The 22,833-nt window shown below is 41.3% G+C and overlaps 1 protein-coding gene across 1 annotated transcript in view; it reads left to right on the top strand.

The window, feature by feature from the left end:
* Nucleotides 1-6,473: 6,473 nt before the first annotated feature.
* Nucleotides 6,474-22,833, top strand: part of LOC148645415 (uncharacterized) — a 20,781-nt gene continuing 4,421 nt past the window's right edge. The window contains exons 1-8 of the mRNA XM_088610913.1: nucleotides 6,474-6,631; nucleotides 15,109-15,257; nucleotides 16,212-16,400; nucleotides 17,445-17,506; nucleotides 18,387-18,440; nucleotides 19,110-19,208; nucleotides 20,487-20,622; nucleotides 22,536-22,654. Of these exons, the coding sequence (XP_088467039.1) occupies nucleotides 6,624-6,631; nucleotides 15,109-15,257; nucleotides 16,212-16,400; nucleotides 17,445-17,506; nucleotides 18,387-18,440; nucleotides 19,110-19,208; nucleotides 20,487-20,622; nucleotides 22,536-22,654 (816 nt within the window). The 5' untranslated portion in view covers nucleotides 6,474-6,623. The remainder of the gene's footprint in view (nucleotides 6,632-15,108; nucleotides 15,258-16,211; nucleotides 16,401-17,444; nucleotides 17,507-18,386; nucleotides 18,441-19,109; nucleotides 19,209-20,486; nucleotides 20,623-22,535; nucleotides 22,655-22,833) is intronic.

Genomic DNA, 22,833 nt, shown 5'->3' with positions numbered 1-22,833 from the left:
AGCTATTTTGTTCTAAATGCAATAATCCTCACAGAGGGGAGCAAATGAAATGTTGAAAACAGAAAGTGCCATTGTGTTCCAATGGTGTTTACTTTCTGTTTACCGGAGTACAATTAGTCCATCTGGAGAGCTGTTTATAAGTGGGGCTGATCCACAACGATCCTATAAGCATTCCACAAGAGCTGTTTCAGCTTGGCTTCGGAGTTATGGATCTGTTCCACGCCAAAGGCAGTGACCTCTGCTGACGAGAGCTGTTGCAGGAATGGGAAATGTTTTTATTTATTTTTAAAGACACTGGGCAGCACAGTGGTGCAGTGAGCTCAAGGAAGTCTCTCACCATCACCACCTGCATGGGGTACCCCAGGGATGTGTGCTGTGCCCATTGCCTTGCACATTGTACCCCAGTAATTGTGTGAACTATGGCAACTGTTCAATTATTAAGTTTGCAGATGATGTTGCCTTGACTGGACTTTTGAATGATGCTGAAAACAGTTACAGACAGGAAAATTCACTGTTTTTAAACACAATTAAAAGAAAGGAAATGATAATTGATTTTAGAAATAAATTTTCTTTTCTTATACAGTAAGTCTTATAAATTGTAAATGGAACTGACAGTGAAACAGTAAATAAATATAAATAACTTGGTACTGTTATTGACTGCTAATTGACCTGGACTGCAATATGGACAATAAAGGCAATATTTGGACAATAAGTTTGTATTTTTTAAGGAGTTTTAAATCAAATTTCTGACAGTTTTATTCAGGGCATTCTAATCTTTTGCATTCGGAGCTGGAAAAGTGCCTTGTTCTTGCTGAAAAAAAAACCAAGTTGAACAAAATGATCAGGACTGGAAGCAAAATTACTGGCGCATTCCTGGACTCAATAAGATGTCTAATGGAGCAACATATTATTAATCGTGCACATAAAATCTTACTGTAGATAACCCCTCTCATCCACTCTTTTTAGATAATGTTTTTGTAAATTATGTAAATTACAATCTCTTTTTGTAGCACCTGGCCTAGTAACTTGTATGACAGGTAAATTAATTTTGAATTGATGAACATTGGTAATAGCTTAACATCAGCAGCATTGATCAACAGATTTTCTTTCCAAAGCATCTTAAATTCAAATTCAGTTATTGAGACTCAGTCAAGAACAACTGCATCAGTCCTCTCATTCCTCATTAAAGCCTGTCTCTCTCCTGGTTTAATCAGAGGCTCCCTGTCCATCAACAGTTCTCAGGTGTATATACAATATGAGGTTATTTCAGTTTTGTAGTGGTCTAAATATGTCCTGTTTTACCTGGTCTGGGTGTTTATACCTAGTCCGGTAAATTTTGCAAATGGATTTCTGCACAGAGCATTTAAGTAAACAAACATCTTTTTGTACATGTTTTTATGACTTTTATGATAATCTCAGGTTTGCTTTCGGGTCTCAACCACCTTGAGTTACAGGCTCCAGGTTGTCACAACCCTTAACAGCAAAAAGCAGCTTCCTGACAATGGAACGAATTAGTAAACACTTCAAATATCAGTCAACAGTCCTCTAACTCAAGTGTAACCTGTTAAGAAATACAGCATCCTTATAGAGCTTTAATCATGAATAATGATTTTACCACTTGTGAAGCTGCTACCCTAAAGCTAAGCATCCTATAACTGGAACATGTAATTTGGTATACACCAGCTATAAAAATATTCCCCTCATCTGCACAACATATCCTTCACTGCAGCCACTACAAAGTGTGGAGCAGAAGGCGAAGCTATCATTCTGAAATATGTGGCAATTTTTAGGTACTGAACAGCATACTTTCCCAATTAATTATGGGCTTACTGCTTCCCCACCCTCATGCTATCCCAGTGCTTTCATTAGAACATCTTGAAAGGCACGTGCTGTGTAGAGCACATGGAGAAGAGCCCTGTGTTTTATTGCATGAATCTTTACAGAAGATGTTTGGCAAATTCATTGTGAATTTACAGCTATATAAACATTAGTAAACAATCATCAGTTTCTACTCTCACTATCTGATTGGTAGTATATCAATAACAAATCAGATTTGCAAACAAATGTTGGATGGTAAGATTTGGTCTCAGTAGTAGCTCAACCAGAGAAGATGCTCATTGAATACTACGGTACAGTAGCTGTGTCTCCTCAGATAGTAGTGCACAGCTGACTCTCTTCAGCAGGGGTGCCTGGGAGTTCTGTGACTGGCTGAGGGCCTGTGAGCCCTTCCCAGCTCTGGCTGTACAGGTGTGAGATTTTGTGGTTTTGAGATGATTCATTTTTTATTCTAAACTGGAATAACAATAATCTGTAGAAACGATTGTCAATTCCTATATTTTAAATAAGATCACAGGATTTTAGTAATAGATTGCATTATAACATACTTGAAAGCCTTTTTTCTTTTTATGTACATTGAATCAAATGGGCTAGACTAGAGACGCTCAGCTCTTCACATCCTGGACATGCACAAATTTGAGATCTTCCTAAGCAAAAGTCCAGCAAAAGTCCAGCTCCCGATATTGGGAATAATGCAACTTGCAAGGCAGTTATTTCAGGTCCTTTTTGTCTTTTAAATTTTGCAAACTTCAGAGGATGTCTTTCATATCTGAAAGTACAGTATGCAGGTCTTTCTACAGCCTTTCTTAATCTCTTCCTTTGGAAAGGTCCAGGGCAAATTTATCTGGCATTTTTCTATGCTTTGTCTACCACAATACTACACCATCCATCCATTTCCTTACTGCTTTATCCAATACTGGTTCATGGGAGTCATAGACATGTTTCAAGAGTCTTCAGTCATATCCCTAAATACCCAGAGTGAGAGATAATTTGGAGAGCAGCCTGTAGCGAATGCAAAACAGAGAAGTGCCAAGGTCCGTCAGTGAAGAACTGCATGCCCAGCGTGTGTCTCTCCCACACATTTCGCCCTGTCCTTTCCTCTCATTCTGGCATGTTTCTAACCAAAACACTTCCAAGGGCTCTTCTCCGAACCCTGGACCCGCCACCGGTCTGTTACAAACCCTGCATTTAGCATCAGCGTTCTGCTGGACGGAGGTGGGAGGCCTCTGAATGTGAAGGCATTTCCATCAGAGATTTAGACCAAATCTACTGGTTCATCTGGGCCTTTGAAGAAGTAGTCAGAGCAGATCACATACACGAACATAAAGAACTGGACTGGAAAAAAAATTGACAAATAAGACATTAACTGCTACTTGAAAGACTGTTTCAAAAGTGTCACTAAACTGAGCTGTGTGGAAGATCCATTCTTCATAAACTACTTAAGGACCTGCTTCACTCATCAGTTTTCATTTCCCGAGTTGCATGTGTTCTTTCCCATTACAGCGCTGTGCAGTCTTAGCTATTACTGTAGCCCACCTCCCTCCCCCCACTGCTCCAACTAGGACTGATATTTTTATGTGCCTCAATTATAGCTTACTCTTCCAGCTTTCTATTTTCTTCAAGCAACAAAGTAGTTCCATATGTGCTTGTGTAAAGATTACAGGCTGGGTCAGTTTTACCCATCTGAAAGGAGATGGGAGTAGCCTTTTCCTTCCTAAACTATCTATATGCATTGAAGGAGAAACTCACCCATTTCTAACAAGCTGGTTGTTAAACAGTCTTGTTTTCAGAGAGGCCCTGATTTGAATCGGTTTGCAGGATTAAATATACAGGGGGTTCACTCTTTGCACTTGTTTAAAGTGTGGCAGTTATCCGTTTTGTGGAATAGACAATTCTCGTGTGTCTCTGTATTAGAAATTGTGCATGAAGTCAGAGTGAAAGAAAATGGAAAAAATGGAAAAAAACGTCTTCACGATCAGTGCAAGTGTTAAACTTTTTCCCCTAGAGGGCGCTGCAAATCTTCACACGTGTTTCATACTAAACGGTAACAAGACGTCACCGAAAACGTTTTAGTGTGCACTTTTTATTTTTATTGGCTTCAGTCCTGGTTCTGGGAATCACAGTAACTATGTCATTAAAATGTATTTTTAAAGCTAGTTTGACTTTTGGAGGAAATGAAATATTAAGGCTTACGATTAAAAAGTTTATCATGTGAATTGTGAACATACTGTGCCACTACAACTGCGGCAGAAACATTAGCACCTTGTAGCCTGATCTCATTAGATCTCAGAAGCAAAGGAAAACTGGACCTCAACAGCACTGGGGCAGTGGACCTGTAGGTGATGCTCTTCTGTCTGGAACATCCATCCATTTTCTAACCGCTTCTTCCAAATCAGGGTAGTGGGGCAGACAGAGTCTGTCCTGGCAGGCAACAGAGGCAAGGCAGGATACAGCCTGGGTGGGACGCTAGGCCATCGCAGGACATACACAGACACACAGTTCAACCATTGCTGATTTTCCCAGAAGCCACTTAACCTACTAGTACTGTACATATATGATCTGTGGGAGGAAACTGGAGCACCCAGAGGAGACCCATGCGTAAATCAGCCAGGTGACTGCAGCACTACTCTGAGTGAAGAAGGTGCTCTTCTTGATAGGAGCAGTGTCTGGGGATCCTTTGGGTTGACAAGTCCCGTAGAAAGGCGCCTGCTTACACCCAAAGAAGTTTTGTTTCCTTTCTTCTTTTTTCAGCAGGAAATAAACCTATTACTTGTTTCTTTGCAGCCTACACAGCAGCTACCTACCTGAACTACAAGTCAAGTCCTATGGAAATATAATTAGCTGTAAATAGTAACTTAATCTAAGGATCTCATTTAGGCATTTTGCTGTAATCATATGTTACCTGCTTAAACAGGCTAGAAAGCCTTCCAATTGAACACAACATGTATAACATATTTTCAGGAACTATGGGATATATATGGGTTAATTTTTAACATACTAATTCTAATAATAATATTTGCTAATCAGTATCTACTGGGCTTGTGGAGAAATTATGCATTGTTATTAAGGGTAATTACAATTTGTGGGGAATTGAAAGCACAGTGTCCTTAATTATTTCTCACATTGACATTTATTTAATATCAACACTACTGACAATGTAGGAGCGTCTGAATAATGAACAGGAACAGAACAAGTGTTTAATCTAATACCAGGCACCACACAGACAGCATTGAAGCAACTGGATATAAATGTGCACTGATTCACTCCTCAACTGGATCCACCCATATATACCTGAAGATCCGCTCCACAGTCTTTGCATGTTGCAGACAAGAGGTAAACTGCAGCTGTCCAACAGCTGTCTGTGGTTGGGTTCCTGCCTACCTTTCTGCTCTGACTCTGGATTTGTATTATACATTCAATCATTGGCAATGATTTACATGAATATTTTCTATGATTTACATGAATATTAAGGTCTGAAATAGCAGCAAGATGCACATTTAAAACGTTTTTGTGTTTGAGAACAAAATCCAAATACGTTATGTCTGTTTCTACTACTATATAAATTGCTCTGTACCTGGGGATAGGCTACAATTGTGTTCCATAACATGATCACTGTCATGGAAAATCCCATGATTCCTTGTGTGCCAACCAGATGGAAAGCAGTTTAGACCAGTGGGAATTTATTTTCCTTTTTGCTTATCTTTTTGCAAGTGCAAGTGCAGTTTGCTTTAATTAAAAGTCAAAATGCAATCGTTTTGATCAATTGTACATCCAGAGGTGAGACGGGGTTTGAGAACAAAGATCTGTCATCATCTGACTATCATTTTTTCTCAGTTTCTCAAGCAAAAGATTCAACTGGGAATTCCCAGTGAAAATATTGTATAAATACCTGTATAGTGGTGTAATTTATAGTGGTGTGTAAACGTTTGACAGCAGCAGTCTTCCAGAGGTTTATAACCAGTCAATGGGAACTTGTCATCCAGAGAGACTGTGAATTTGTCATTGGTAGATGGGTCACAAATTGAGCTTATCTACACCTCAGAAAACACAATAAGTGCTTGATTCATTAGAGGCATGGTTTGTGATTGTCATTTTCGTAGACATGGTGATTGAGTAACATGGACAGTCTGCAGCTGACTGTAACGATAAAGCTGAAGAGGTGAAGAAATTAAGAAAACAGAAAAATGAAGGAAATCTCTTTGGGACAGCGGCTGATATTTTATTATCTAGTTATGTGTGCAAAAGATATTTGCATAAACAAAACTGCTTTTGAAGTATTATAGAGCTGCAGTTGTTATGATAAAAAGTAATTCTAATTTAATGTGCTTTGATGTGGTACAGTCACTTTATTTTTCTTGTCTAAATGTTATGCAATATGGCAATAATCGTTTTAGAAATAGGTGAATGCAGAATAAAATCTGATGAGAATAAGGGAAATATTATCTTTGAAGAATTTATTCATGTCTGACCTTGTCATTTTATTATCCAAAAGGGTTTGTTTTTTAAACTACAACGGTAAAAAGCAGCACAGAAGGTCCATTAAAAATATTTATGTAACAGAACAAAGTTCACCGAATTCGGTGGCCTTGTGACCTCCCTCTTTTTTCCGGAAAATACCGCTGGTGCTCAATTAGTGCTCGACTGGTCGCTTTTATAAATGGTGTAAAACCCGGCGGACTTGTCAGTACTCTGGGTGTTTCCAAAGAGCGCTGCTCCACCGCCGACTCCTGTGCTCCCATTTGCTAACGCTACCTGTAACTGTGTAACACCTAGCCGACGCTGCCAGAATGAGCAGGTAACACCTCTCAACCATTATACAGTATATCCTGCCATTCTTCTTCTTCTTAATATTATTATTTCTTGTTGCCTGTAACTAAAGGAAAAATATTATGAGAAAGTAGTTGAAATGTTATGATAGAACTGTGGCATACACAGAAGGCACTGTAGTATTTTAGAAGCCATCTGCGTTATCTATAAATGTAATTAAATTTATTCACTGACATTATTACTTACAATAACATCACAGTGTTGCCGCTGTCTTTTTAAAATATACTGTATGGCTGTTCAGTACGTTGACATACTGTCAGGGGTAAACTACCCGTTATTATGCCTTTTTTAAGTTTAGGCAGGTGTGCAGATTAATTGCGCCTGTACGCGCGTCCTTCTCTCTTCAATTTTTTGTCTATGAAATTATTGATTTGACCACCAAAGTCGGAAATTGCTTTTCTTGTACCCCACTGTCGGAATTTAAGAAGCGAATGCTCTCAGGCGCTTGGGAATCTCTCTCAAAGCACCAGGGTCGCCTGTCCTGCGTCAGAGCCGATTCGCGGACTGGGGTCATTAAGGTGTTCGTGACTAAAACACCGCCCGTGCTTTAAAGGTGAGCAAGGGCTGTTAATCCTTACCTCGCTACAGTAAAAATTATGTCTTTGTTTAGAGGTTCAAATAGAAAAATGTTATTTAGTTTACATGAAATGAAGGGGAATAATCCTTACTCAAATTTATGAAGAAATATACAATCTCAGGGATGAGGTAATTGATATCGATATTGGTATTTTTGAGAGGAGATGACTTTAAGACCAGCGTCCCTGAGACGATGCCACTTGAAGTCACCATCTTGGCTCAAACCAGGGACAAAGTGTGGCCTTGAGCCAAGATGGCTGTTGCGTGTGGAGCACTTTTGAAGCAGGTTTGAATTAAACACACCAAGGCTTCAAGTGTGAGGTGCACAGGGAAAAGTGCGTGGAGCCTCACATTAGAGGTAAGAGCTGCTGGGACAGCCTGTCCTGGAATTAGGCATGCTCCTGTGTCAACTGGGAGGCTTATGAAAGAGCAGCCAGGAGTGTGTGAGACAGTCTGTCTGAATCTTGAGGTCAGTTGGCAAAGGAGCTGCTGTTGTGTTGAGGCACCAGAGTTTGGTCTGGAGGAGTTATCCTGACCAGCTGGGACTGTGAGTGGGAGACTCTCCCAGAGTGAGGCGGACAGGGCTGTGAGACTCTGAAAGCTGCCCGTTGGCTCGAGAGGACAGGGATGCTGTAGCTGGAGGCCCCACAAACACTGGACTGAAGAGCTGCATGGTGGCTTCACCTGGCTGAACCAATCGCCAGGCAAGGTGAGGCGCTGAGGGGGTAACAGGCCTGGGGGACTCGACGAGAATTGTGAAGAACAAGTAAGACCTGTAAATACAGAGGTCCAGAGAGGGACATGGAGCATCCTGAGGGGGGCAACAGGAGAACAAGACACAGCGGAAAGTTAGGCCCGGTTTTCCAGGACCGGGATCAATGCGAGACCTGTTACCCTGGAGGGGGTCAGTAAAGAGTTGTAACCTAACACCAGTTGAGTGTTGGGCCACTATCAATGCTCAGGAGGTCATGGGTGGAAGATACAGTGGGTCATGTGACTTGCTGGCCGCAAGCATTTTCATACCCACATCATCCCTCAATGGCAAATTACAAAGCCTGTGCTTGATGGGGGCTTTGCCTGCCAGCTGCCTTTTACTTTTACCCAGGGGAACCCTGCCGATAAGTCCAGGGGTAGACCGTTGTGGTGTGGCAGGTGGGTTGATGTTCTGCTTTATTCCAAGTGTTGGACTGGAAGACATGTGTCCTGTTTTCATGTTTTAGGAATCATGTTTGGGTTTTGTCTGTTCATCAGCAGTGGTGGAACATAATATACTTGCAGGCATCCCAGACTGGTATATACTTCCCCCAGCATGTCTGAAATCCATGTGAGAGCTGAACACATCTAAAGCTTGTAGAATAAAGGCAAACAGGTGCTTTCTAATGCATCTGAATCTATCTCTCTGGGATTTGTTTCTTTTTGTAGTGTCTTACCAGAAATCATAAACAGAACCTTCTAATGAGAAAGAAAGGAGCAGCATATAATTTTAAAACCAGCAAGCTGACATGGGCAAAGGTCCAGGCCTCTGGAAAAACTTCTTATGTTTCTGTTAACTCAGTTCATCTCCAAGCTGACATTTAAATGAAAAAATATCAAATCATATCAAACATCTGCTGATAACCTCCCTCCCAGTCCTAATCTTTGGTCCAATGCTCACTGATTGTAAATCTACTTTGACTTCCTTCACATGTAGAAGATGTGCACAGTAAACAAGTTCTTGTTAGTATATTATACAGAGTGTTAAGAAATGTAGATGTTAAATACATGCGCAGGTGTGGGTTGGATCTAACCTGATTTAGTGGGTGTGGACAACAGAGTGTGAAGTGCTGTAACGTTTGATTGAGCAAGTGTTAAGTCTTCTTTATGAACATATCAACCCTCTTAAAGTGGCAGCTGTATTATATATCCAATATCATTTAAAAACCTCATACTTGTTCCTCATACTGCACTGATGGACAGTCCTGATTCCTGAAACGCCAGTGTGTCTGCAGATTTTCATTCCAAGTTCTTAATGAGAAAAATCAGCTGCTTCTTCTTCTTCTTCTTCTTCTTATTATTATTGGATTGTTCACTATAAGAGCTCTTCGGCTGCTGGCAATGGGAAGATGACTAGCAAACCCGCAGACACATCAGTTCTCCAGAACCAGGACTGCCAGTCCCTCAGCTGTCTCAGTGTGTTTCTATGTGCATATTGTGAGGATTGTCCCCAGCCCTAGAAACAGGTTAACCTCGTCACTGCGGTTGTTACCTAGCAATATCTCGTCAGCCACACAATTAGAATTAATTTCCTCCCACTGGAACGGTGGTTGTTTTCAGAACAGGTCACGGAATGTCCCCTGTATGTGGTGCCAATCAAACTGTGAGTGGCTGTAATCCACACAAAGTATTGCTTGGATAAAGGATTTTGGACTCCCTGACAGAACAATGTCACAAGTGTGCTACTCCAATTTGCCTTGCTGACTGGCACAGTATTGGGAAGCCTGTTCCCCAGCTGTTGCAGTTCTCTGGGATTGTATAAATAGATGCCAAGTTTCTTTAGCTAGAAACATTCAAGAACTAGTCCAGTTTGTAGCCTTCAGAGAAATCTTATGAGCATGTTTACACCCTTTGGATTTGGATATTCGACGACTTCTTTCTGCTTTTCAATATAGAATTAAAATTTAAATATTTACCTTGTAAATATCAAATTTATATCCGTAACGTGACCTACAGGTGTAGATTGTAGCACCTTTTCAATCTCTTTAAATAAAGATTTACCAGATTTAATTGAAAGGATTTAATCTCTTGTAAATGACCAGTTGTAAATTGGTAATTATGGAGATTAAGGGAATTAAGGTAATTGCCCAGGCTATTCTGTTGGTTTCGATGTCTCCTGTTTCATTTCACACAACAGGAGGGATGACTCAGATTGTTTTATATAAGGACATGCACCTGGCAGGAACTGGCTTTCTGGGTGTTATTACTTTTTAACTTGCCTCTATATATCCTGACAAAATCTAAGGTCAGAGTGGTGTTGTGTTGTAATTTAAAATGGTCATATTGCTCAATGTCATTTTCCTAATTTTGATCAAGGACAAAAGAAAAGTTTTCAGAATACATGCTTTCCAAAAGGCTTGATATGTTGAACTCCTGCGTGTCTGAAAATTATTTAAGTGCTATTTTTTTTTGCTTGACAATGAAACAGCTGACAACATTACAAAGGCAGCGGGGTCTTTATTCTGGTTTGAAGAGATCTAGTCAAGAAACTTCCAGGCCTGATGCAGTGGAACACAAAAGAGACAAAAATCTTTTGAATTCATATGCTGCTCTGTCATGAAATCGAAACATGAGAGTTCTGAGCCTTGAAATGACAATTTAAATACTTAAAAATATTTGAATGTGACTTTGACAGTCTTTGTGCAGAGGCAGGGGTCTTTTCAGGGTGCAGACTTCAGCACCTCTTTTTTGTGTGTTCTTTGTTTCATCCTCAGATGCATTTCTACTCTAAAGGAAAAAATATAAATGTCCTTTTACACAAATATGACTGCACCTGCCTAAATTCCAGCAAACTCTTTAGATACACTGCAGTTTGTTAGGTACAAAACAGCATTGGGCTGACTGTTTTTTTTTAAAGTACAATAGTCTGCCTTGCTGACTAATTGTAGTGTCCCAATTCTCCATCTCTCTCTGAGTCGGTATTGAAGAGGATAGCTTTCAGATCAGTTCAAAATTAAAATGGCTGACAGAGCACTCTGATACTTCTGAACAGAAATAGATGGATTGTCACCCTAGTGCATTTTAGCGTGCACCTCAAAGAGAAGAAGGGAGTTTTGTATTTATTGCCTGATCCTTCTGGCATTTTCCCAGCTAGTCTGTTGTGAAAATCTGGCTCAGCTGCTGCCATTGTGTGGAGATCTAGTCTGTTGTCAGACTCAGATCAGAGCCTGGAGAGCTGGGAATGATTCAGTTTCTCTTGACTGAGGCTGTGGTGGAAATATCAGTGCTCCTTCAAGTCCTCAGCAGTTTGTCACACGACATTTGGTACAAGCCTTTTCTAAAGCAAACCGGGACGGGGTGTGTGAAGATGGGAGGGAGGATATTTTGTTTAATATGAAGCGTGCTGCAAAAATCAGACTTTAGTAATAGTTTCCAGAGTGGGGCTTTAGTGGGCAGCAGAGGGCTGTGGTGGGTGGTGCTGTTGCCTGGCAACTACAAGACCCTGTGTTCAGTTTCAGGCTTGGGTGCTCTTCACTGTGGAGGCCTCATGTCCCCACGTTGCTCCTATGGGTTTTCATCCGGCAGCTCTGGCTTATCGCCACCTCCCACATGGCAGGTGGGTTGTGCCAGCTTCTTTAAAGAGAGGCTCCAGGCCGATCTGGTCCCCAGACGCCAGACTCATTACTCTGCTCCATCAGGAGAGCTGGGGCTCCTCTGCCCTACACCCAGAAATGGGTCTGTGTCTAACACAACAGAGAGAGTTCAGTGTACAGCTTGCCAGGGTACGCTGTGGCTCCCCCGTGACCTGTGCTGGATAAATGAACAAAATGGATGGAAAGAGTTAAGTGTGTAAATCTTTAAAGACTATGAACCACACAGGGTAACTGATACCTGCAGAAATGCATAAGGACCCTACACTGTTTTTGTCATAATATTCAGGTGAGTGAAACATACTGAAACTAGCCATCCCTGTTTCCGGTGTACTGCATAGTGCAACACATTTAATCCATTAAGTAATGTTCCAGTTCTGCTCTTTTAGTATGCTGAATATAAGTGAATACCACAGAAAAGAAAATGCAATTTAATGTATTAAAAGGCATAATTATTTACATCAAATTACAGATTAGTTTTAATTTGATTGAATTTCTAGGATCAGTCCTGGGAGTGTCTTTATTTTCCTAGAATAGACACTATAATTTACTACATATTTTAAATCCTGATTGTTTTACAGTGCAATTAATACTGAAAAAAGGTTAACAGGTTCTAAAGTATTTCCAAGTGCAAAGTGAAAATTAAGGTACTAGTAAGGCATTTAGTTTATGACATACATATTGTCAATGATTCACAGAGAAATAAAATTAATAGAAAATTTATTTTAATCTCATAACAATTCAACATTTTTTCATAGAAATTTAAATAGTTTAAAAATGATAAAATGTGCTAATATCTCTGTCTTTGTTACTGCTACTGGACATTGTCCCTAACAACAAATGTCAGGAAAAATGCTCAGTGTCACTTCTCTTATAATGAGTCTGTGGGTATTCTGGTAGTGGCAAACCTGCTAAATTGCTCTCACTGATTCAAACAGTGAAGGGCAAAGCAGTAGAACATTACTCAAAAAAACTAAACAATCAAACAAACAAACAAACAAACAAACAAACAAAAAACAAGAAGTAAATAACTGGAGAACTGCAGTTATTTACTTCTATATTCTAAGTTATCTCAATGGTTAACACATTTCATCACAGTGAAGTGAAACCCTACGAGAGCATTTCTCTCACAGCCTGCATCTCATTCTCATTCTAAATCAGATTTTCTTTGATCACGTATGAACCTTGATAGGTTTTAAAAATAATTGGATCTCAGAGATTTTAATGTACAGCTTGAAAATAATACTTCCTGACCAACATACCTGTTGGACTGCAAGTGTCCTTGTTAAACTATGAACACAGTGTTCGACATGGACACCCAGGAAATGTTTATTTTGGTCTGTGCGCTGATAAAAGCCGGTAGATAGTTTAGATAATCTGGCCCAGATATTGTCAAACCATCACAGCGCTTAGCATACTGTTGAGGGTTCAAAGGAGTGACATGGGACCAAAGTCACACAGTGTCCCTGATGACATCTGCATCAGTCACGTTTTGTGTGCAGTATTGATCTGTACCATGACCCTTCCTCTCATTTTCCTTTGGAACTGGAGAGGATTAAAACTCTCATTACTCCTTATCCCTTCCAGAACACTTTTTGTGTTCATATTCAAAGCAATGGTATGCTTCTCTGTTATTAATGTTATCATGTGACTGTTTATGTGCATGGAGTGCAAATTAAAGTGAGATAAGCCTGTGCCCAGCTATTATATATTTTAACACCTCTTTTCTTTAAGACTTCTCTCTCCATACCTAAATGTTTTTCAAATTCTAGGTTTTTGCTTTACCAAACAAGGAATTGGATGGCTTGAAAAAATCTTTTTAAACAGTCATTTACTCACGTATTTCCAACTACTTTAAAATGAGGGTTTTGAGCAAATGTAATGGAGTTCATGATGGATGTTTGAGAGGTGGAAAAGTCTGAATTTCAATCAATTATCAGCTTGCTTAGTGATCTCTAGACCACTTCTAACTTCCTAGTGCATTTAATCAGGCAGTGATCCCTCAAACCACACAGGGCAAGAGCAAAATGTCAAGTGAAAAACCTTTAAAACATATGTATTGTTTGAGTTTGCAGCTTCTGCAAAGTGATTTATCATACATGTATCTATTTCCAGCATATAAACATTTTTATATCAGTATATTTTCCTCATTATCTGTAAAATGTAATGCTTGACTTGATTCATCATTCATACAAGCACCCCTTTAAAAACAATCTAGAAGTCATTCTATGCCATAATATTTGCATGACCGTATTTATCATCTTGCACTAAAGTCTCCAAAAACAGAGTTTCACCATCAGGCAAAGTTCAGAATCTGAATGCCGACTGCTTTTGACAGATCAAACAATAACACTATGAAACCAGCATCGTGGTCAATACGAGTGGAGTAACCTTGCTGCCAGGCAGCTGTGACGTCACGGGGAAGTGCTGTGTTGGCTAACACTCCCTGCTGCAGGAGGACAGCATGAACACTTTGAAGCTGTACAGGGCTGTAGCTGCCGCTGGTGGCCCAGTTCTTCTGTGCTTTTTTGTTTTGTTGTACTTTCAGATGTTGACTTTTTTCATTAAGCTTGCTTGTGCACCAAAACTAAACGCTTCAGTAGGTTAAAATGTACATTACGCACAAATTTATCAGTTTCTTTGCAATTCAGGGACCACTGTACATCCATGAGGTTTGAAGACTATCTTTAAAATTTCCTTAGTCTACAGCTTTTGTCCATCTATTTTCTAACTGCTTTATCCAATCCAGGGTCATGGGGGAGCCTGACCTTATCCTGGCAGACAACTGGCACAAGGCAGGGTACACCCTGGACAGGACACCAGTCCACGGCAGAGCACACACAGACACACACGTTCACACCAGGGCCAGTTAACCTACTAGTATGTTTTAGGAATGTGGGAGGAAATTGTGTTTTTATTCTGAAATGATGGGAATTCTGTTATTGCACACAAACAGGGGTCACTCAAATAATTGTGGCACTCATTCATTATGTGCACCAAAGGGTTTTGTGTACATACAGTATACAATCATGACTTTCCCATTTCTCCTTCATATTAATCTATGTAATTCTTTTGTTGCTTTGATTTGAATGTGTGGAGTAAGTTGTGTGTATAACAAATATTATTTGCTGCTTCGAATTGTCATAACTGTAAGCTTTAAAGCAGCTGGGTCTGAGTACATTTGCAAAGCACTGTATGGTATCGTGCATGATACAGTCAAGCACAAAACAGAGGACACACAAACACAGCACTGCATTTTGTAGCATGGGCATTGTGCCTACACAGGCATTACACAGTCACTCATGCAGGAGGCTGATATCAAAGAAATCTGATTGCTGCACATCTACACACTGCTTGGTGACTGTTCTTTGCACTATGACAGGGATCTGCACTTTGATCTGCACAAATGGATGGTAGAGCACTTAACAGGAAGAAGCAGCTTCTCAACTCATTTGTGTACCTGAGGGGTGGTGTGGCACTTTTAAGGATCTGCTAGTAAGATTACACTTCTGCTCTGCTCTTCCAGGTGTCTTGTTCTCCAGTCAGAGGTTCAGAGCTTCATCGAGAGATGTATGATCGCAGTGGGAACGAAGGTCTCTCATGCCAGGGCTCTGGCTGATGTCTTGGTGGAAGGCGACCGCAGGGGTCATTACAGTCATGGACTGAACAGAATGGGTCAGTGGGGGTCTTGGCACGTGAAGTGTGTCTCAACAGGAGTGGTTTTGAAGTTATTCGGCTTATCAGACATATCTGTGTGTAACTTCTCCAGCAGAGGGGTTTGTAACCAACCTGTTTCTAGCCTCTCTGATGTAAGATGACACTGTTGCAGTGATGTTACTCCCCACAGTTCTCAAGAGATGGGCTTCTTTTCTGCTTCCAGCTGAGCTCTTGATCGTTTAGTTCAGGGGTGCCCATCTCCAATTCTGTAAGGCTGAGAACTTGTAGATGAATTGATCGCATTTTAGTTCAATGAAGGTTTCAATTAAGCAGATGAATTTAAAGATGGATATTCACATGGACCCCAGCTGGGAAGCCCTGCTCAACCACAACTGAACACCAGGAAACAGTGGCCCAATTTTTAGCATACTAGGCTAAGCACATACTGTACCATCACTGTTTGGCTCGAGTCCTGTGACAGAGGTACTAATCCAGGGTCCACCCACAAACACCTGTAGGAAATTGTAAGATATTTTAGATTCATCTCTATATTTCATAAAACACAAACTTCTTGTACTGCCGTGAACAGTAATTAAGCAACTGTATTCCAATTATCAGGGGTGCATTGCTTTATTGTCAAGTTAAAATCCTTGCATTCAAAGCCAGCTTCAAAATCCTATCCTGTCTTACAGTGTTCTTGTAAAAAAGAGGCCCTTTTTTGTTCATTCATTAATGTGATTCTTGACTTTAACAAAGGTAACTTGCTATTGTTAGAATGAGATGTATAACATGAACAAGACAATGGTATTAAGATACAGAATTGTACAAATGTATAATCTGAAATAAGCTCATTAATTTAAGTGGGTCATAAACAGGTGTTCATGGAGCACATTATACAACATAAATGATGTGCCATCCACCAAAATATGGATTTTAATTAAATATAACGTGTTCACATTTGTGATTCCACAGATATGTACGTCAAGGAGATCCAGACAGGAATCTGTTCCAAAGATGGAGAGCCGATTATCGAGAAGGAGACAGTGGCCACGGCACTGGTTGATGGCTGTAACCTCCTGGGGCCGGTGGTGGGCAACTTCTGCATGGACCTGGCCATTAAAAAGGCTAAGGAAGTTGGCATAGGCTGGATCGTGGCCCGGGGCAAGTGTTAATTTAGCTCTGCCTTTGATTTAAATGGTCCATCCAGCAGGTTCCTGACCAGGGTCGAGGGGCAGCTGGAGTCTGTCCCAGCCAGCAACAGGTGCAAGGCAGGGTACACCCTGGATGGGATGCCAGTCCATCACAATGGTACACACAGACACAGACACAACACACACTTACAGTCCCAGGGCCAATATTTCCCAATAAAGCCCCACGACCCCGTACTGGATAAAGTGGATCGAAAATGGATTGATAGAGGAAAGAGTGCCCACCCACTGATCTACCACCCCTAATTTCGGCAGCGTGCTTTTTGTCAGAGGTCTTGAACCCAGGGCCGAGTCAGCCCAGCCCGACTTAGCTTAGCTTTTGAGATCTGGTGAGATCAGGCCCTGTGGTGGTCACACCGACAGTGGTGAAGTTACTAAGAAGTGCAGATTGAATTTTTGGTATGAAAACATTTTTTGAAGTCGTCTGAGAAAACTGCCTGATGGTGAGAAACAAGGAGCGATATATTTTTTCTGCTTCTAAATTCATGAGGATTAACAACACCCAAGAACTAAGTGCAATAAAAATGTTGTTTTTATATAAGTGTTTATAGTAACTTTGGCTCAACCTCTTGACTGAGGGCTAGCCTGCAGGCCATAGGAAAAGGTATTTATAGATATAGTAACTGATGTCATGAGTGATTATACGTTAGAGCATCTGAGATGAGATTGAAGTTGGCTGCTGTAATCCCTCCTGAACTCGTTAGAAACTTCATTGCCTAGAAAACTAAATTGCCTAGTTTTCTTCTACTGGGAAGAGAGAAGAGATATTGTCTTCCATCAGTAGAGGAGCGCTAAGAAGGGATTTCCTTTCCTCGGGTTTTCCTAAAATTCCCAATTCATAAAATCATGTGAAAACTCATGGAACATTCTTCCATGCCCCCATATCTGTCACGATATGCTCAATCAAATATTCTTTGTTCAAAATCCCTTGTTTTTATTCTCAGCTAAATAAATGTATGGCTTGTAGATTCATTCTTGTTTTATTTTTGCCTCTCAGGTTCAAACCATTATGGAATTGCAGGATACTACTCCATGCAAGCACTGAAAGAGGACATGATCGTGAGTCTCTTTCACTGTTCGTTAATAGCGTCTCTTCAGAAACATTGGAAAAAGCCTTCCTGTCCAGAGAGAGTTTGAGGGACAACAGCAATTACAGACCTGCCTCACCTATGATGGGACTTACATAAAGACACTGCTCCTGTATCTCATATAAGGCCTGGTTGAAAGCAATTCCAATTCTGAAGTACTGTACACACCTACTGCGCAGTCCACAGAACCCACCCTCCTCTCAAATCAAGGGAAATGGGAACATCACATCAGGAGACTTACTCCTGCTCTTATTCCAAACAGTAAATGGAAACAGATCCTCTTCTTCAGATCTGTCAATTAACAATAAATACATTACTAACAGCAATAGTTACAAATATCTTAAGTCATTATTAGAAGGACCGTTTAAAAACACAGCATTTACTAAACATTTCCAACCATTTTTCTATACTGTGAAATCACAATTTCTGTGTAAGAAGCAAACTTTGTAACACAGTTCTCGGTTTATATAGGCGGTATAGAACAAGCACGTTTAACATAAAAACATTAACACCACAAAACCCAGTTCTGTAAATTCGAAAAAATGTCTAAATCGTTCTCAAGGTCTCTGAAGGGATGTGGCTCCCCCTGGTGGTCAGTCTTCAGAGCACAGTTCCCAGTTTATGTAGCTCAAACCTCTTTAAGGCTTAAACGTCTGCTAGGCTCCAAATTGAAAATAAAATGTATATTTCACCTAGTCTTCGCCAGTGTGTTTATGCAATTGTTTAATGTTTCTAAACACCCTTTTCGCTTACTGAGTTCACCGAGCTTTTCTTTCTTATTTCTGTGTTTAATTAATATTTTATTTTCGAACTGAGCTGCCCTAACGTTATTATTCGGATGTTCTTCGCAGGGTATGAGTTACACAAACACCTCACCACTCGTCGTCCCTACCAGAGCTAAAGAGGTAAGGTGTATGCGCGGATATCTCAGGTTAAACCAAGCGTGCGGGTGTTTCGACACATTGACTAGATACTTTTGCTGCGCCGAGAGGAGCGTACGGAAGCGCATAGCTACCAGCAAGGAATTAAAATATCCGCCCTTATCTCGCAATTACGAGATAGTAATTCTCGCGATACCACAATTGTCGGATAATACCGATAATATCGCTACATGCGGACTTATTGCCCGTGGAACTGGTTGCACGTATAACTGTTCATCTTTGATCTCTAAATCCCACGAAAACTGGTCCTCATGCTTATAATGATTATCTTCATTATTTGTTAAAAATCGCAAAACTTCATTATGACTAAACCCCACTCGAAAGTAAATCCGTACAAATTCTGCAGCGCTGGACAATGACACGGTCATTAAGGCGAAAGCGCCAGTCAAGCTCACTGCGGCTTCCGGGTGCGTTCAGTGCGCAACGTAACAGGTTGTACACACACTGGAGTAATCATTGCTATCTCGTAATTGTTTCCCCCTTGGAGGCAGCAATGCGCTTCCGTAGGACCAGACTGAGCTCCCGAAAGGACGTTTGAGCTGATGGACGCGGCGCTAGACTCGAAAATTAAGATCTTCACCCTTTGTTTTCCCCGTGTATGAACTAGCTTTCTTGGTCTGTCACGTTTCTTAGTGCACCTTGGGAACCAACCCCATCAGCGTAGCTGCACCAGCAAACAACGGGGACAACTTCGTGCTGGACATGGCGACCTCTGCGGTGGCGCTGGGCAAGGTAGAGTTAACCACGCCGGCTGGCCAATGGCTGTGACACAGGGACCAGCTGGAATTAAGTCGGTCTCCAGAGGACCACAGGAGCCACAGCACTGTGCTTAGAAGTTACTGCCTTATTTGGTTCAGAAATGTCCTGAAACTTAATCTGATTATGGGAACTCCTTAACAGCCAAGGAAAAAAAAACCCAAAGATGTAGGGAAAATTGATACTGCATTGTGAAAGAGAAGCGAATTCACCACGTTTTGGCTGACATTCAGTTTGAATTTTAAAAGAAGTTCAATTCAATCACGGTTAATTCAACAACACTACTGTAATTGTCATTTTGCAGAACAGATGGAATGATTCATGTTAGTATTTAACATGTATTCTAATATAGTAGTTCAGGGGGGTAGCTGCGTCAGCATGCGTTGGCTGCAAAGGAACAGGTAATAGGTTTATTCCACGCTGAAAAGAGTAGAAAGAAAACACAACGTTTCGGCCATGGAGCCTTCTTCAGGTGTGATGGCTGTTTCTAATATAGTATTCTACTTAGAAACAGTCTGAACCAAACAAGGAGTCTGGTAAGAAGCTCTTACCTCTCCGTTAGTGACAGACAAAGTGGTTCGTTCCATACTTAAGTACACCAGAATTTCACATTGTGGATAGTTCTGTTGGAAGTGAATGGTTTCTGGGCGCTGGAAGTGGACAGCTGGACAGTGGAACACTAGAGAGAGCTTCCTGCGCCCTCTGATGGACACCTGTCGTATTAACGCTTCCTGGTTTGCACTGCCCTCCTCCATATGAGTGTTTCCACACGTTTCAATAAGACACGTAAGGGACATGATCACAAAAAGCTTTTTCAGAACTTTTCTATTTCCTTTCAAGGCTGGTTTCCATTTTACTGACAAACATGACTGTCAAGAGACCTGGTTTTCTGTTTTGTGGTACAACATTGAGATAATCTGCAAAGAGAACATGTGAGAGTTCTTCTTCAGCCAGTCAGCCAGCAGTTAGCTGACCAGTGGCTGTGCAACAGGAGGCTCAGATATACCATCCTGCTTCACAGTCCTTTTATAGGACGGTATCGACAGTATCAACTTCACCATCAGGAGTAAACAGTGTCCTTCTGTATGACTGTCTGCACCAGGGCTCTGCTTGATACGCAGGGCTAAGCTTGGTGCTGTGTCGAATACATGCTGCACACGGTGCCCACAGAGGCTGTGCTGGCCAGTCTCTGCTGCGTGCCAGGCGCTCTGTGGAGGCCGTTGCTGATGAAGCTGTGCTTTTGGCTCCCGTCAGATCGAGCTGCACCACCGGCGAGGCGACATCATCCCGGAGGGCTGGGGCTGTGACTCCGGGGGGAAGCTGAGCACAGACCCGGGGAAGGTACTGAGTGGAGGGGGGCTGGTTCCCATCGGCGGCTGCGAAGCCACAGGTCAGGCTGTTTCTGCCTTTTTCATAATAGAGATTTAGAAATGCCCTAAACTGTTTTTTAGTGTTTAACTAAGAATTAAGTACTTCTCCTTTCCTTATATGAGCAGCACAGTGGTGCAGTGGTTGGCGTTGCTGCCTTGCAGTGCTGGGACCCAGGTTTGAATTCCTGGGCTGCTGTCTGTGTGGAGTTTGCATGTTCTCCCTGTGTTCGCATAGGTTTCCTCCAGTTCGCATAGGTTTCCTCTAATTTCCTACCACAGTCCAAAGAACCTTTGCACTTCTGGGAAAGCTGGCCCTGGTGCGAGTGTGTGTTTCTGTCTGTGTCTGTGTGTGTGTGCCCTGTGATTGACTGGTGTCCTGTCCAGGGTGTGTGAGTGTGTGTGTGTGTGTCTGTGTCTGCCCTGCGATGGACTCGTGTCCTGTCCAGGATGTACCCTGCCTTGTGCCTGTTGCTTGACAGGTTAGTCTCTGAAGCCTCCATGACCCTGAGCTGGATAGTGGTTAGTAAATGGGTGGATATTGAGTGTTTTTTACATCGTACGTGTTACATTAAAAATTATTTAAGACTTTCCTAATAATCAGATAACCTTTTGATTATTCTGAATGCCTGTACTTGTATAGTGAATTATTTTTGTTTTTCTATGGAAAGTGCATAGCAGTCCTGGAGATGGATTGTCAGTCTGTCCACTGCACTGCAATGTGCTTGTTTCTGAATGCAAACCTCTGTTATAGAGCTTAGCTCAGCTCTACACTTCTAGCTTATTTTCTTACAACTGTATCAACCAAAACATTCCTGCATAGCATTTTCAAGGAGCACTTACATAATTGTGGTTTTCAGTGTGATTAGATTTTATCTAAATTTGGAAAGGGAAGGAATGTTCCTTATAAACAAACTGCTGGTTCTCTGGATATATGCCTTAATTGAGCAAAAGTAAATACATTTATTTCTCTGCTGCTGCTGCTTTCTGATTTTACGCTCATTAATTTGTCACGCTGACAACCATCTTTCAAGAAATGATGAATTGTCAGATTTTTAAGCTACAGGTAGTGACAATAACTCCAATTTATTTAGAAAGTTCAATTTCTTGTCTTGCAAGAACAGTACCTTGAATATTGAATTAATTAAATAAGAAGTAAAAGCCAAGCTAAAAAGACAAAACAATTAAGGTAGATTAAAGCCTGTTAAAAGCTTGTGCATGTAAGTCTCTGAGTTTTAAAAATATATACAGACTAAGGAGATTTGTATGGACCCAGGTAAAGAATTACTTGGCTTTACTAACCAAAACGAAGGGCATCACTGCTGAGAGCTCACTAGTAGCCATATCGTTCCTCCTGCTCTGGCCTGCTGGCAGACGAGTGATACTGGTGAGGCTGGTGTCTTCTGGACACATTCTAATCCTTGTAATAGATCCTAAACTGGGTACTGGGACAGAGTGTTTGACAGAAGTGATAAAGGATATGAAAACAAAGAACATGAGATGCAAATACATTGATTTACATGTAAGAGGCAAGGATAACAATTACCTTTTATCCTCTTAATTGGGGAACACCAAAAAGGTACTAAAACTAAAAATATCATCTGGCCCGTCTTGTACATCCAGTTATCTGGTACAGTATCTTACATTCCTGAGCCCAGCCCTTTAACAGTGAGGCATGGTACAGTAGTTTGTGGCAGACACCCACAACTCTCTGTGTGAAGAAGCACCTCCTGTGCTCATGCATGTCTGCTTAGGTCCTCAGCTTCTTGTTTAATCTTTTTGGCATCTGAACACTTGCATCAGGCACCCTTTGTTTAAGAATCATCATATTGTGTTCCCGCCTATTGTAAACCTTCATTTTTCATTGTGTGTTCACATTTGTCTTCTTTAAACACTGTTAAAACTGGGATTGTGAAGAACTGTCTGTCTCCTGCAGGAGGGTACAAGGGCTTCGGGCTGGGGCTGATGGTGGAGGTGTTCTGCGGCATGCTGGCGGGCTCCCAGTACAGCCGACACATCCGCACCTGGAAGTTCACAGAGCGCACGGCAGACTTGGTACGTACTGCGCTCAGCCTTTCTGCTGTATAAAAGCCTGTTCACCGGGAGCACTGCAGACAACTCTCTCCACGGACAAGAGGACAGCCCTGATGTCTTGATGGTTGAATAAATCTCTGGAACAGTTGCAGCATAATTGAAAAAGGAAGCTCATAAAGGAGTTCAGATAGCAGAGTAGA

This window comes from Lepisosteus platostomus, chromosome 18 (assembly GCF_059453375.1).
Source record: "Lepisosteus platostomus isolate fLepPlt1 chromosome 18, fLepPlt1.hap1, whole genome shotgun sequence".
Lineage (NCBI taxonomy): Eukaryota > Metazoa > Chordata > Actinopteri > Semionotiformes > Lepisosteidae > Lepisosteus > Lepisosteus platostomus.
The sequence above is the reverse complement of the archived record's forward strand: the minus strand, read 5'-3'. Positions and strand labels throughout refer to the sequence as shown.